The sequence below is a fragment of the Typopeltis vanoorti genome, chromosome 9, assembly GCF_054136105.1.
Source record: "Typopeltis vanoorti isolate ZY-2024b chromosome 9, IOZ_Tvanoo_1.0, whole genome shotgun sequence".
Lineage (NCBI taxonomy): Eukaryota > Metazoa > Arthropoda > Arachnida > Uropygi > Thelyphonidae > Typopeltis > Typopeltis vanoorti.
The window spans coordinates 52,556,321-52,573,777 of NC_143557.1; the positions used below are offsets into that span (position 1 = coordinate 52,556,321).

Genomic DNA, 17,457 nt, shown 5'->3' on the forward strand with positions numbered 1-17,457 from the left:
TAAAAAATTAAGATTTCGAATTATCACTAACAAAAATCAAATTAAAGGTCGTTATAGCGATCTAAATATGTCCCGGATAAATATGATATAGCAGAACTAGATCATTTCCCCCCCTAGTTATTAAAAACTAAAATATTCATAGAGTGAGTCAAGCTGTGAGTGACAAGTAGAGATTTCCGTGCAAAGAACAGAAAAATAAGAAACAAAAGGGAGATGTCTTTGAGATATTTGGATACTAGTATTTGAAAAGAGAACAGCATTCTATTGTTAATTATAAAGTTGGGTTGTTCGTAACGTACATAACAGAGGTACATGTTTTAGTTTTCATAAAATCGACTAGCGAATTTTTATTGATCCAGGATAGTTATATATTTTTAGAAAAAAATGTTCTAAAATTGAGTTCATATTACAAGTATTATATCGTGATAGATAAAACACACATAACTTATCATTTTCAGAATTATTAATTATTGATAATTTATAATTCTAGCAATATTCTTTGTTATACAGTAATCATTCAACCAACATCTTACAGTTTTTGTTTGTGATTGCACCGAAATGTGTTTCACTCTTGATATGCAAGAATCTGCTTGGATGTCACCAAGCATATCCATAGACACGATGATAAATAAATGACTGATAATCCTCTTTCCACAAAATAGGGGATTTTACATAAAATTAAACATGCTATAAAGTGGCAATAGCTGAATCTTCAATTACTGCTTAAATTAAAATCAAGTGTACATCGAAGTAGTTAACCAAGATTTAATAGAGGACTCTACCCGTTTAAAAAATTATTCTACTCTTAGGTATTTTTTTATTAAGAAATACCTAAGGAATTGACGCTTCGAATTAATATAAAATAAAAAAAATGTCTTACAGGTAAAAAGATAAAGGCTCAGTTTAAAAAAAATACGGAACTTTCACACAAAAAATAAAGTGACTGACATGCATTATTAAACATGGATGAAAAATGAATGGCTTGGGAATCGAAGAGCAAAAGCTATAGGAGATAAAAATGGACATCTGCAAAAAAAAAGCTGAAAAAGATGTTCGAAAAGAGAGAGAGAGAGAAAAATGTAGGAATGAAAAAGAGGCTAAAGATCATTATTTGTAAGTCAAAACACAGATATTGCTGTATAAGTTCACATTTTGTAAATTTTTCTTGCGGACATAACAGCTTAGCATGTGAATATAAACTTCAACATGTGAACTTAGCAATATAATTATCAGCTATCTACTTAATCTTTTTTTCTACTTATGGTCGTATTTCTGCTTTAAAATTTATCTCGTTGTGGTATTCAGTTTGAGTTCAGAAATTAGCTGAAATATTACGTTACGAGCTTACGTTTTTTATGAATATATTTTGAGCTTGGATTAAATAAGTTAATAAAAACGATAAGGTTAAAATACATTAACGATATGTTTTTGATTTTTTTAGGTTGGATATTAATAGTCACTTTCACCATGTTTTTGTTCGATAAACATGCTAGCCAGAATTTTTATGACAGTTCACACATCAAAAGAATTATTGTTAAGAGAGCCCTCCAGGGAGTCAGGGACTCATCGAGGGAGGCCACGTACTACATGCACCAATTATCATACTTATTCTTGAATTCATTCACGCTGCGTGCACACATAACATCCAATAGCAATCCATTCCAATCACGCACTACTTTATGAGAGAAAAATCTAGTCCTCACCCCCCCCCCTTCTTAGCGGAATTCATTCTCAGCTTCCAAGGATGCCCTTTCGTCCTTTCCCCACACTCTATAAAATGAAAAAAAAAATCATCAATTGAAATCTTGTATGGCCCTTTCAGAAGTTTGTAAGTCTCAATCATATCACCTCCTCTTTCTCTGGTTTACTAGTGTCTGCAGTCTACAAATTCTCAATCTGTCTTCATAATCAGTATTCTGCAATCCTTATATCATTTTTAACACTCTCCTTTGCATTCTGCCCACTGTATTAGAATCACAACAGAAACCAGGAGACCAAACCTGTGCACAATAGTCCAAGTGAAATCTTATCAAGGCCTTGTAAATAGGCAAAATGACTTCCTTATCTTTACATTACGTGTTCGTTTCAGCATTACCATCATCGTTTGATTTGTATTCGCAATCTTTGTTGCATGGCCCCTAAACTTCAACTTCTCATCTACTAAAACTCCAAATAGATGTATTGTGCTTGTCGATTCCTTCCCAATGTCATTAATGTACAGATTGAATAACAGTGTACCAAGAACTGATCCATGAGGCACACCACTGGTTATCTCGAGTCTTGCATTTTTCGTGTCCCTTCGACACAAAGGTTATGAACTGCGATGGGCTAAAGCCCTTTGACTGAAAATACCTGCATGTGACCACACCTTCACTGTATGTTTGTTCGATAAACATTATAAACAATGCTTTGCGTTAATCGCCAGTTTTCGTTTGACGAGAAGAGGTACCTTATCTCATCCGAAGGAGGAAGAGTTTTCTCCTTGTACATATACAAGGTGACTATGAAGTGTGATACATGCATACTGTAGATTGTGTAGATGGTAATCGTACAGTGTTGTGTAGAATAGAGCAGCGTTCCACGATTGGCCTATTACAGCCAACTTACTTGGCCATAAGTCATTGAACTTAATATGTTCATGAACGATTTTAGGTGGCATTATTGATATGCGACATCATCATCATATGTTCACTGGGCATCCACAGATGTAGTATGGTCACTCCGATGCTCGGTGGCGTGCCACACCAGACCTCACTACGTAGTCCTGTTATATGCTTTTCTGGAGGCTTCAACTCTCTGAAGATCAGTCACTCCACACACACACACACACACACCATCCATCTTACTGAAGGTCCTTCCTCTTTTCCAGGAAGTTTACCTTCTATTACTGTTCTGAGAAGTCCTTTCATCCTTTCAATGTGTCCAAAATATTTTAACTTTCTTCTATCAATATCCTTAAGCAGCCTGAAAGTTCTACTGATCTTTTCTAATACCCATTCATTTGTACTCCTTTCAATATATGATATCCTCAAACCTTCTGTAACACCACATCTCAAAAGCAGATGTACATGTTTTATCTGACTTCTTTAGGTTCCAAGTCTCACATCCACAAGTCGCTGTTGGAAAAAAAAACTGCATGAAATTTCTTTTTTTTTATATTATTATTATTACGTGACACCTTCAGGGAGTCCAAAGACTCATCGAGGGAGTACACCTACAACTTTCCGTCTCCACCGCTCGATCCATCACCTACAGCGAACCGCATCACATACACCAACGCCATCTATTGCTCACCACCACCACCACTAGTATTTTCACAGAAAATCACAAACATCCATGCCCACGGAGGCGGGGGATAATTCTAACTCGCAGCCTTTGGCTGGAGAGCGGATTCCCTAACCACTCAGCCAACCAGGCCGGCAACTTTGTTCCCATTGAGATAGATCCATCCTTCCAGGTTTTAGACAAGTCTCTAACTGTTGTTTTAGCCATTCCTGACTTCTTCCGAACAGCAATTGTTCATATTAATAATGGATCCCAGGTACTCAAACTTGCTAACTTCCTCAATTAGTTCTCCATTAAGGTGCACTTGTTTCTCAAGAGCTACCCTGTTTGTATTTCATTTGAGAAGCATAATCTTTGTGTAGCTAGGATTGAGTTAAAGTCTCTGTTATGACTGATCTTGTGAACTTTATCAAGAATTTGCTGTAGTTCTTCCTTGTCATTACGGAGGAATACGGTATCATCAGCATACCCATATTACTGATCTATCTACCACCTATCCTAATTCCTGTCTTGAACTTATCCAATGCTTCACGAATGATGTCCTCCGTATATATATTAAACAAGTGAGGAGAAAGTAAACATCATGCCTAACTTCTTTTCCAACCTAAAGCCAATCAGTTAATCCAACACCTGTTCTTTCCATGGCTTCTTGCTCCCTGTACAATAATATGTTGGATTTCTATGTTCAGTAAGGGAATATAATGCTCAGGCAGTTGATATACTTATCTCTTCTTGAACATTCTGCCTCTCTAAATCAATGCAGTTTTGATTTGAGTATGTTTAATATTCTGATTTCAGTTCATTATCTCACATTGACATCCGTTTAATCTGAGAGCGCAGAATGAGCAAAGCAAATCACTAAACCGGTGTCTAACATACTAAGGTGCTATCGACCTGTTTGGTCGGAAAGATTGCATGCCCTGTCTACATAAGGTACCGGTTCGAAATTGTGGCTTTGTTTGTGAATGTCGTTAGTTTATAGGTGAATATGATTGTCCCCTTTCAAGGTAGTGAAAGACTACTAATACTTGACAATTACTTATCCCTGGCGTTTTTTTTTTTTGTTGTTAATTGAAGAAACCTTGTCAGTCCTGCTTAAAATCATGTTTAGTCTCTAAAGGAGGGTTCGGAATTATCATACCATTAACTTGTCAGGGCACTAATGCACGGTATTTAGAATGTTTTTTGGTATGATAAAATTAGAATGTTTTTTGGGATTAATTATCATATATACGATAACGGAAAAGTATTGAATTCGAAATGTTCCACATAAACAATCATTGAGCCTGGAACGAATCCTGTTTATATCTCAGAATCTTTATAAAGGCTTCAACTGAGAGTAAGTTAATATCTCATACAGAGGGGGATAGGGTTTCCCTCCAAGAAACTTGGCTTTTTACTTCACAATACAGTCAAACCGATCGAAGAATACGGCACACGCACTTAACAGATGCAATACACTAGTCTCATATCATTACTTGAGTCACTCTATTTTGAAAAAAAAAACCATTCTAAGAGAGTTTTAAGTACACCACTCGAAACTGTGAAAGGATGTCCTAAAATAATGTGATTTTTTTGAATTTATATGGAGTAATAGTTAATTACAAATCGTGAAGAGAAAGATACATTTTCTGTATCTTTCTAGAGGCAACTTTGTCTTCGATAGTGGATGTTCTTTATCTGTTCTTGTTTGAAAAGTGGATACTAATTAACCAAGAACGGTGAATCTTTGGGCTTTTTTTTTTGTGTGTGTGTGATTTTTAAAATTGCGTTGAAGTTGAATAGATTAGATCTTCCTTTCAAGAATACTAGCAACAGAGATATTATTTGTGCATTACTTTATTTTAACCAGACATATTTGAAATATTGCACGGCGGTATGTATTACCGTATTTACCCCACCCATAAATACTAATTTTGTTGGAACTAATATTGCTATCCACGGTCAGCCGGACTAGTTAATATATCATTATACAGAGTGATTTCATATCCGCTTTCATAAACTTTAAATTTATGAGATCCATAACTCAAAACTAATGGGAAAGTCCCATTAAACATGAGTGCGGAAACCTCGTATCTCCGAGATATATTATGGCACGTTCTTGCTTCCGGTGGTAACTTGAACGACAATTTGCAATGCAAAATATCAAGATATGGGGACAGATTTCTTGATAACTGGCAAAATAAACATTGTAGGATGAGCGTACACTAGCAGGTGTTCGAAATTATTTCCATTTCCACCCATGCAGCTGTTGGGATATCTCACTATTGCCAATCGTACGCCCTAGAAAGTTGCTAGAGCGCCTGCACTTGTCTGAGGCATATGCACGCATTTTTAACACAAATCTGCAGTTCATAAACATTCTCCACGTGTGTAAAGTAGGCCAATAATTTCAAAGATCTCACAAATAAAAGTCCACAGAATTTAAGTAAGGTGACCGAGGACGCCACCTAGACTAATCCGTTTTTCAGGAAACCTTTGATTAAGTTACCCTCATGAGTGAAATATGGCGAAGCCCCGTCGTACACGAACCACTTGTTTCTCCACCACGAAAAGGGAAGATTATCTGTCGAGCACATCATCGAGAATGTATCGAGAATGTTCCTACCAGCTTTTATGAAATATCAGTATATGAAAGTCTTGTAAGCCTGTTTGGAGGAACTTACGGCACTGTTAACTACCTCCAAAGATACCTGTCCATACTTTGATGAATAACTGAATGTGGAATTTGATCGGACCAGATGTCATTGTTGTGATTATTGAAAATACCAACTGAGTGAACATCGCTGCCGTTTAAAAAAAACAAAGAAAAAATTTGATCTTACGTGCACTTAGTAGAATCCACTTACAGAATACCAATCGACGATGATAAAGTTCATGAAGCGTGGTAAAAGCGTTTGAACCGCTGAAAATGTTACGTGCGAAGCCGATTTTTATGCAGGACACTCCGTACAATTGCTTCATAGATATACCCTTCCACTGCAGTTTTTCGTGTTCCAGTGCATGGATTCGGCTCACTAGATGAGTATATTTTCCTAGGTTTCCTGTATCCTCATGGTTCTTTGTTCATCTCTTTCATGTCTTGGTGAAGAATCAGTGGTACTCTTAGAAATGTGGTGATGAGCATGAGTGGATGCGATATAATCGAATTCGACGACCAGGGAAAGCTACTTGGTAAAGCGAATGTGCTACCTGTGCAATTTCCATTGGAACATTCAGAGTTAAAGTCCATATCAGCGAATTTATCCTCCACAGCAAAACACTGATGTGTGACGTGCAAACACTGGAGCAAAGAGCAACTCTTACTTGCTCAGAGCGAGTAAGTTGGAAAGCGATTCCAGATACATCTTGCTTGTGATTATGGCTTACAATTACGTGATTCGAGTTCCATCTATTTGCTTTGTATCTTGTAGGCGTTCTTGCTTCTGTAGCCACAAAAGGTTGTAATAATTGGAAAGGCTAAATATCCAGACATATTTATTGGGTCTTTTTCGTTAATTTTGTTGGGTAGAATAATGCGAGAGAGAGGGCTGAAAAGTTCTGATAAACACCTAGAACAAAAATGATATCAAAGCAACTTTTTTTCTCAGAGGATTGCAAGTGATGTAGCAGCGTTGTAACAAGTGTATAACACATTGAGGAGAACATGTAGAATAATGTGTAAGTTACATGGTTTTACCTCAATTCCTTCATTTTGATTATCATAACTTTTCAGCAGCGCCAAAATGTGTGATACTCGTAGTGGTGTGAAATCACCCTTTATGTGTATTTTTTGGTACATTTCGGTTTATGAGCTATACATCTTTGCGCTCTTCAACCTACGAGGATACATTTTGCATGGTTTCACCTTTTGACTACCTACCGGAGGTTAGGTTCGAACATCAAATTTTTACCTCCGTAATTGAGTTTTCATCCTTAGTAAACCAGAAATCGCATAGTTAACAGAATTTGTTTTCTTTTTTTTTTCAAACTGATGGACCAATGGGTAAGTCGGGATGAAAACAAAAGGTGCAGTTATTTATTGAATAGAATAAGACTGAAATAACAGTGCAATCGTATTTAAACTTATTTCTTTGTTCCAATACCGCTTTATATGTTCAATAACTTGATCAAATAGGTTTTGTTTTATTTTTTATGGCGATTCAACGACCGTGAGCCCCTATTACGCGGAGGTACCGCACCACATCAATCCCCCCCCCTATTTTTTATCCGGGCTTGGGACCGGCATAACTGACAATTCAGACCTATGGCTGGAGGGATCGTCTTAGGTTTCTGACTGTATCCGTGTGTGTTCACGGGACCGATTTGCCTGTTTGCGGGATGAAAAACCCCAGATAAACTAGCGGAAAAAACCCTGCTGTCCATTCCCAAGACCGACTAACTTGGCTATGGCTGAGGAAGATCCTTAAGCTCCTCACGTCGTCGACGGGAATCGAGCCTAGGACACTCCTTCCCCAGGCATATGGTTGCGAAGGTTACAGGAAAATTCATCGAAAATGCAATTAATCGAAAAACAATTCACCGAAAATTTTAAATTTTCGATAATGTTATGGTAAAGGTAATCCATTTAGAACAAAAACTGAACCGTGAAGACAGCTTCTTGTACCAACAACTTCTGCTAAGTCATTTAAGTCAGAGAGCTTTTGTAATACAGTACATAATTTGGACACATTATTTTTCTGTCGCCCCGAATATAGCTGAACTGAAAACTGGAACGGTTCGACATTTTCTTGTAAAAGTTTTAAATAGCGAATCTGAGTAAAATTCATCCCATAATAATTGCTGTATTGAAGTCGCATATTACTACTAGCAACAACAATAATAATGGATCCAGCGTAGTTCAGTCGGTAAAAACGAAGCCGTTCAGTTAGAAAGACCTGGGTAGTTGGATCCCATTTACGCATAATTTTTATCAGTCCTGTTCTGCAAAAGGAAGTTAGCAGGCATAATATAGATACGGCTGGGCTTTTCCGGAAACAGGCAAATGGTCCCATGAACAGACATGAAACAGTTATCGGACAAGAAAGACTATAAGAACTATATTGTTCTATAATTTTTCCCTATGAAAGTATTATTGTAATCTCCTTATTCACGATTCAGGTTTTGTTCTAAATGGATCAATTTTCTCATAACATTTTCGAACATTTTAAATTTTCGGTGAACTGTTTTTTCGATGAATTGCATTTTCGATGAATTGTCTTTCGATGAATTGCCTTTTCGATGAACTCTCCGGATACCGGTTGCGAAGAGCAAAACAACCTAGGCTAACGGCGCGGACTATCAAATAGGTAATATCCATACATGTCAAAATAAGTACGCAAACAGAAACAAAATAGCGGTTAATGGAATTAGTTTTTTACCCCTTTACTTTTATTTTAGATATGAATTAGAAATTATCTACTTATGTGAACCGACGTGTTCTATGTACTGCGTAAGCAATCAAATGTGTATTGCTATTTTTTCGGTTAATTTCATATATAACGCCAAATATAGGCATGTTTTGCTCTAGAGCCGATGAAAATAATCTTTAACCTAAAGACATTCACATGCAACAGTGTGATGTAATCCAATGCCTATACATTGGAAAGAGGAGACTCCATCCGTTTGGATAACCAAGCCATCAGACCTCCATCCTCCAAATTATTCCTGTTTATGAGAGAAACTCTTGAAATGGTATGATGAATCTCACGAATACATCGTACAGATAATTAATTCCTTCATGAAAATCAATTGTACCTGTTCAATAATGCAGCTGGTTGGTGCACCTAAGTTCCAGGATTAGGAACAACAAAAAACTAGCATTAGAAGTGTGTTCCGAGACTTAGTTTTGTAATTATTCCTTAAAAGTGATGGTTTTGAAATTAATGGGTGCATTATCCCTAATACTTTAAAGAATCGAACAACCTCTTCACATATAAATTATGTTTATTGCTCACTGAAAGGATAATAATAGATAAATTATTTGCATTAACTCATTTGAAGCAATTGGTAATTACACATAGTAATTTTTTCTATTACTGCTAACAAATATGAAACATTATAGCAATGAAATAGGAGTCTACATACTCGATTGTGAATTATTACATGCTTGTGAGGACTGTTCCTATAACCTCTGCAAATAATCGATTCACCTTTAATGTTATAAGTAAGAATAATGTGCAGAAATTACTTACATATAATGAGTACTTGGATGTGACAACATAACGAAAAGTAGAATAATTTATTATCACGAAGGAACAATGACCTGGATGGGTGTGGTGTGAAAAATAGGTCAGCATTATCGTGATTTGTGATTTTCAGTAATGATGGCCCTCAAGAGAACGTACCTTAATGAAAAATGGACATTTTTTAAAAAAACAATCAGTAATTCTGTGTACATCAGAAATGCTTAATGCGTAATCTGAAATATAGTCCTTATTCGTGGATAATGACATGATAGTGAGGTTCAAAACGCTCTATACCCTGTATACCGTAGACAAAATGCAAGAAAGATTTATCTATAATTATATAAAAATAATTACAAAGAAAATGTAAGCATGAATATGTTGTTAAAAGAACATGGACGCCAGTATGGAAAAATTCAAATAAAAAATAATATGCGTGACTTCATCTGAAATTAATCATAACAAAAGTAAATTTCTGCATAGTGTGACTACCTATAAATATTGAAGAATTTCTGTGATTCAGTAATTGTCTTAGTGAAAATGTCAGGTTACCACAGGTGATCTTTTTCTAGTTAAATTTTATCCGTTTATCACAACAAGTTATATCTTTTAAAAATTAAAGTTAAGCTCAAATTGCACTCTTCTTAGTTTACATATAGTAAAACTATTTGACTTGAATTTGCAGCTGTTTGCTGCCATGTACACTAAGGGGCCAGTTTATTAAGTGCACTAAAATCATGACATGGAATGCACCGCTTCTTCAGAAATGACCTTACGCATCCAAGCTGTAGCAAATAGATAAGACAGATACTGCGGAATAAGTTTCAGTAAGGAAATACCGTGAGTAGACCTATTACTTACAATTATAATTACGGAATAAACTCACGTAAAATATTCTGTATTAGTAGTAATTTCTCCTGAGTATCACAGGCATCATCAGTACAAGTACAAAGGCCAATTAAACAATAACTGACATATTCACAAGGTGCTACCTAAGTAGCTAATGTAAGATAACAAAAAAGGTCACTACATTTAATAAACTTATTTAAAAAAAACACAATGTATATGTGTTTATACAATTACAAAAGTTAGAAAAGATTGGCTGATTTATAGAGTACTATCTACCACAAAGAGGATAGACGTAGACCATCGGATCTGTTTAAGTTAGGAGAGTGAAGTAATAACATTTCACATGTTTATTTGTAAAGCCATTCCATGAGGAACCGACTTTTGTGAATGACTTTTGTCTTGTTCCAGTGAACTCTATGTCTAGTGTTGATGACAAGCTCTGCAAGTCCAGACTGTTCAGGTTCAAGGTACTGAATATACGACTTGTATTCTTCTAACCGGATAAGAGAAGATCTTTCTGTTTGACGAAATATGATAACCCACAAGAGCAGGGAATCTGGGAGATACCTGGATAGTTGAGATGTGGAACCGTGTCCATTGGAGAAGTTAGAAATGTGGAGATTTTTCTGATGGGTCTAAAGGCAACACAAATAGTTAGTAGTTTTAACACTGTAGCTATTCGTTCGCTAACCCGTGCACCTAGGAGATAGGTATGCTACGCATACGCATAGCTAAAGTATTAAAACCACTAAATATTTGTGTTGCCTTTCGACTCATCAGAAAAATATCCACATTCCTCACGTCTCCAAAGGACACGCTTCCACATCTCCAGATTCTCTGCTCTTGTGGATTATCATATTTCGGTCAAACATGAAGATCTGTTCTTATCCAGTTAGAAGAACACAAATCGTATATTTAGTACCTTGAACCTGAACAGTTTGGACTTGCAGAGCATGCCATCAACAATAGACAACAAGACAAAAGTCGGTTCCCTCATGGAACAGCTTTACAAAGAAACATGTGGAACGTTATGGCTTCCTCTCTTTGAGAGGGTTGCAGCTGATTACTAGGGAGATAGTGACTCAAGGTGGTTTCTCGTTGCCTTCCTTGCTGTATTTTTATGACTGTATCCTGTGTGTTCACGGGACGGGTCGGGTTTGTCTGCTTGTGGGATGAAAAACCCCAGATAAACTGGCGAAAAAAACCCTGATGTCCACGCCCAAGACCGGCTAACTTGGCTATGGCTGAGGAAGATCTTTAAGCTCTTCACGTCGTCGATGGGAATCGAACCTAGGATACTCCTTCCCCAGGCATATGGTTGCGAAGCGCAAAGCCACTAGGCTAACCGCGCGGACACACACACACACACACACACACACACACACACACACACACACACACACACACACATACATACATACATACATACATGTGTGTGTGTGTGTGTGTTGAGGCGCAAACTTGACTTGTTTGTCTGTTTACTTACTTGGGAAATGGAGTAAAACCAGGTTTAAAATAGCTTGGTATCTTTAACATTTATTATACCCAAGGTAAAATACTTTCTACATTTATATCTCCTCCTGAGATTTTTATTTAATAAGGTTAAAACACCTTATTGTAATTTTTTCTGGTAAAACACACACACACACACACACACACACACACACACACACACACACACACACACACACACACACACACACACACACACGTGTGTGTGTGTGTTAAAGATACCAAGCTATTTTAAACCTGGTTTTACTCCATTTCCCAAGTAAGCAAACAGACAAACAAGTCAAGTTTGCGCCTGCAAGTCTAGCTGACCCTGCACGTAGTGCAAGACCAAGGCAACTCATGGTAAAAGTAGAATAAGCTCTTATCACTAATCTTAATATTTACCCTTAATGCAAAGCACATCTCCTGGAGAAGATGTATGATGCTTTGTATTAAACGCAAGGGGCAACTACCCAGACCAGTTTCGACCTTTATTGAGGTCTCATCAGTGGGAGCCAGGCTAGCAGCACTTGCAGGCGCAAACTTGATTTGTTTCTCTGTTTGCTTACTTGGGAAATGGAGTAAAACCAGGTTTAAAATAGCTTGGTATCTTTAACATTTATTATACCCAAGGTAAAATACTTTCTACATTTATATCTCCTCCTGAGATTTTTATTTAATAAGGTTAAAACACCTTATTGTAATTTGTTCTGGTAAAATACTTATAAGCTCCGTATTACTAAAATCTCCGTATTACACAAAGCATCATACATCTCCTCCAGGAGATGTGCTTTGCATTAAGGTTAAATATTAAGATTAGTGATCAGAGCTTATTCTACTTTTACCATGAGTTGACTCTTGGTCTTGCACTACGTGCAGGGTCAGCTAGACTTGCAGGCCCAAACTTGACTTGTTTGTCTGTTTCTTACTTGGGAAATGGAGTAAAACCAGGTTTAAAATAGCTTGGTATCTTTAACATTTATTATACCCAAGGTAAAATACTTTCTACACACACACACACACACACACACACATATATATATATATAGTATTTTTTTTAAGATAAGTTTAGGAGATGTTTTTTAGTTATCTTACATTAGCTACTTAGGTGGCGCCTTGTGAATATGTCAGTTATTTTTTAATTAGCATTTGTACTTATACTGATGAGAATATTTTACGCGAGTTAATTCCGTTATTATAATTGTAAATAATACTGCGGAATAAAGTGTGTGTGCGCGCTCGCACACGCACAGTTTAGCTTGATGATGCTTCAAGAGGCAACTTATGTGACTCCTAACTCGCTAGAACTCGTAGTCAGCATAGTTTTGATACAAGTATTACGACAAACTGCCACTCTGATAGAATGTGTTCATTAAAACAATATCGAATGTACTGGGAATGATCCAGCAACTCGAAAACATCTAAATAACGGGAATTCTGCGGTACAAATAATTTATTCATAATCAGAGGCTTTAGACAGGTTACAGGAACCTGCAGTCTAACATGCTGTCAATGCAAAGGTGGTCTGCCAAGAAGCATATTGGAACTCGCAGGTGCATCAGATCCTGTCACGAATGGAGTATAAAATCGTACTACGATACAGAGTTCTGTTATGTATGTGAATATAAAAACATCGACATTGGAAACTTCCGGAGTGGAATACAAAGGTTTGTTTGGTCAAACGTATCTTAGTTTTTGTTTTGCTGATCTTGTTGGCCGAATAGATAGCCACTTCCCCGACAAACACGCTATGGATTCAGATTCTAGTGTAAGCTATTTGTGTGTATATTATAAGGTCTTCTTCCTCTTTATAGTGCTTTTACCCCGCTTAGTGCAGGGTCCTCTATGATTATATTACTGTGGGAAACTCCAACCGGCTTGCCGCAAAATGAGACTGAAGCAGTTTGAAATGATTCACGAATGATTCTAGGAGTACAAATTTTTATTTATCAATGACCCGCTGAATTCACCGTCGATGGATTTACGATGAATTTACCGAATTCATCGTCAATCTATTCGAGCATATATGAATATGAAAAGTATCATGGTAATTGAAGCAATCCGTATAGCAATCAGAAATGTATCCCACGTTATGATAGATTTATTTTGATTTTATACTGGAAGGGGATCGTTTTCTATCCCTTGCCATACCACCTCTTTTCTCCGGGGTTACATGCCCATATTTAATAGATAATCAGAATTAATTTGAGGAATGCGGCGTTTTTATCGAATTCATATTGATTATCCATTCTCTTTATAGCTAGAGTAGCAGAATACGTTTAGTGGTTTTACTTACTACTAAATGGATAAATCTAATGAGCGTATAATTTTCTGAAGGTCATGCATCATAATCTTGGTTGTCCCTGTTTCTTCTTCTGATAAACATGAATAGCATGCCAAAGTAAATGGCACGAACTGCCGAAATAAATCTTTCTCTACTTCGCATTTCTTCCTTATATATATATGAAGTAACCCATATTTGCCCCAGGAATGGATTTAGGAGATACCTACACACCATACACCTCTTTCCTTACTTTTGAAATTTTTGTTCACATTGCTATGTGAACATCTGATGTTCTGAAGAATGACCACAACACACACACATACACACGTAGCTATTAATTCGACTGGAATAACTAAGGCTAGTGATGTCTAAATCTAAAAGATATATCCCATTGTGAACATATAGTAAATGTTGAATATTTTGAGGTAGGAACATAAATATTTTAAAAATAGCCATAAGAGTTATTTGGAATTCAGCTTTCTTTAAAACATTCAACAATCACAAGTTTAATGATTTTAGAATGTGTTTAAGCTTTTATTTCCATTTTTATCAACTTTTCTGGAGATTTATTATATTGCTTTTCCATCCTAATAATTCATATAGTGGCTATATGAGTCGTTTTCACTTGTTAGACTCACAATATGGTCGTATTCATACCACTTAAAATGTTCATACAGTTGTATTTGATATGAATATTAAGCTCTCTCTTTTTGACAGCCTTCTTTCATCCTTAAAACAAATGTATGATTGATGAGTGTTCTAATTTTATTCGGAATGGAAACGCCCAAAAAAAAAAAAACAGCAATAAGAAAAATCCCTTGTGATATCTAAAATAATGAGCGTAACATTCAGTAAAAATGCGAACGTGACCTTGCTCAGTAATTAGAGATTGTTGAAAATGTGACGTCATACTTGACTTCTCTGAAAGCTCTTCACTGTTAATGAGTGTTGTTAATGAAAGATTTAGTTTTCTTCAGCTGTAGCTTACACTAAGAGGGCTCTGTGATATATTGACGAAATAAACTGAATTAATATTCCGTTTGTTAATTAATATTTTAACAGGAAAAGCCTATACAGTTACTGTTTTCAATTTATGGAATATTTATTAGGAAAATTGCTAATCAAAGACAATTATAGATTATATTATATATAATCTATAATCTCTCTCTCTATATATATATAAAGAGAGAGAGAGAGAATTGTGTGTGTGTGTGTGTGTGTGTGTCCTGGATTGAAACTAGATTCACTCTGTATGAGCAACACGTGCAATAATATCCTACTACTGAGTTTCCTTCTGCTCATTTTTTTTTTACTTTTTCTCTTAAGTATCAAGACAAGAGTATACCCCAATATATGGTTTCACTACGGTCAAATCTTAAAAAAAATCAAATTCTTACGAACCCCCCCCCCCATCCATTCTGTATTCATTTTACCAACATTGGTGGTATAAATACCAACCTAAATTATGTGCACCATCATCCACAGACATCCAGACCTATTCTAATTTTGACAGAACTTCAATTACTATCACAACCACAGTATCTTGACTGTCTAAACTACGCTCTGCATGAGTCCTTCAGCTGTATGGTTTGCAGTTGTGTTTTTATGTGGTCTGATATTCCTTGCCTAAGTACATCTAATCTCGAATTTCTCTTCTTGATCTTCTATGGCTTTCCCTTTCATTCCCTTTCATCTTCCCTTCAAGGAAAATTTCCTTTTCCTTGAAGCCTGATTTCCTGCAGTCCAATTACCCCAAAAGTGAAGCCATCCTCCTGACTTTAATGACTACATCTTCAACTTTCTCTCTTTCCCACTGATCAAACAAATAGAGAAACGGATTGCAGTCCAACACCTCCTAAACTCCTCATTTAGGTTTCTTAAGAGTTATGTGTAATCTTTCCCCCCCTCTCTCTCTCTCTCTTTCTCTCTCTCTTTTGGGCGTACACTTACACACACATATGCAGATGGCATAACAACATCATCTAATGATAAACCTGACTATTCTGGTCTTATTCGTCTCGTCTTGAATGATAAAAGTAAATCATGTTTACTGGAAACATTGAATTATGTTCTTCCTGCGGCCAAGAAGAAATCAGAATAATTATCAACCTGTATACAAAAATGGTTCAGGTTCCGAGAGTGTCCACCAATGTTACTCAAGATATGTGCTCCTGAACTGATATCTATCATTTATCATCCTACACTATATTATATTCAGCTGGCATCTACTTTATAGAATGGAATCAAGGCGATATACAGCTGATTCCAAATCTATATAACACCTTGAATGGTGGATCCTTAATCCATCATCCGACTGTCTATCCTCAGTGTTTTCTAAAGTAATGGAGGTTCATCAACAGTTACCTTCCACACTTTAACTGCCAGCTAACCAGTGACCACCATGGATTCCATTAGTTAAGATGCGAAAAGCAGATCTTGCCTACATCACAATTCTCTGGACATGGAAATATTTGGTGAAACGTGTGCTGTAGCATTCGATATTTCCCAGGTATTTGATAAAGCTTGGCATTAAGGGCTTGTTAACAAATTTCTATCTTGCAGTTGTTCTATAGGGCTCTGTTTTTCCATCATCTTCCGCATACAGAAAAATGACCTCTCACTGACTTCAAACCATGTCCGTAATTTTGCTGTTAATAACACGCTTCATGCCCCCTACTCATACGACAAGCCCCTGCTGTGCTCAATCAGCTCAAGCTTCAAGATAATCTAAAATCAGTTCTGTAACTTCTGGTTTCCACTCCATTCTTCAATGGAGTAATGATACCCTAGTCACTTCAATTAACTTCAAATTTTTTTTCTCGCAAAAAGACCCAATTCTTCTCTTCTTACTTCTGATAAGTCAAGACCAGATTTCCCTTCTTGAAATGACACTTGCCCCTGACTTCCTAATACAAGAAGAGGACTGTTTCGGCTAACAGTCTCTCTCTCTCTCTCTCTCTCTCTCTCTGTACAGAACTCTCAGAGACGGTTCGTTTCCGCATTGTCTCTTCTACAATAGCCTAATAGTCTCGACAGACGCTACTGAAGAAACCTGGCATACATCATGCCTCCCACCCCCATCCCACACTTTTGCTCAGCGTACACTAACATGAGCAATAGCTGTCCAACATCGTTTTACAGTTGAATTGCCAACTTATTGCACCTTCTATTTCCATTCTTCTTTCATTCATTCCATCTACCTTGGTTCTGTGGATAGCAGCTTTTTATGAAGTATCTCTAGCTCTTCGAGAAGAATATCAACAAATTACTTGTCTCTTGACTCCTTCCCACGCAAGGCATTTATTTACTATATGCATTTGTGGGCTGTTGTGTGTGTGGGAGTAATTTAAAACTTACACGGTTTTCTCTATTTTAAAAAATTCC

General features: G+C 36.6%; 1 protein-coding gene across 1 annotated transcript in view; it reads right to left on the reverse strand.

Annotated features, from left to right (window-relative positions):
- Window positions 1–17,457, reverse strand: part of LOC150103044 (uncharacterized) — a 96,904-nt gene that overhangs the window by 69,664 nt on the left and 9,783 nt on the right. Inside the window, exon 2 of the mRNA XM_090398066.1 lies at window positions 2,932–3,009. Coding sequence (XP_090254192.1) covers window positions 2,932–3,009 — 78 coding nt within the window. The remainder of the gene's footprint in view (window positions 1–2,931; window positions 3,010–17,457) is intronic.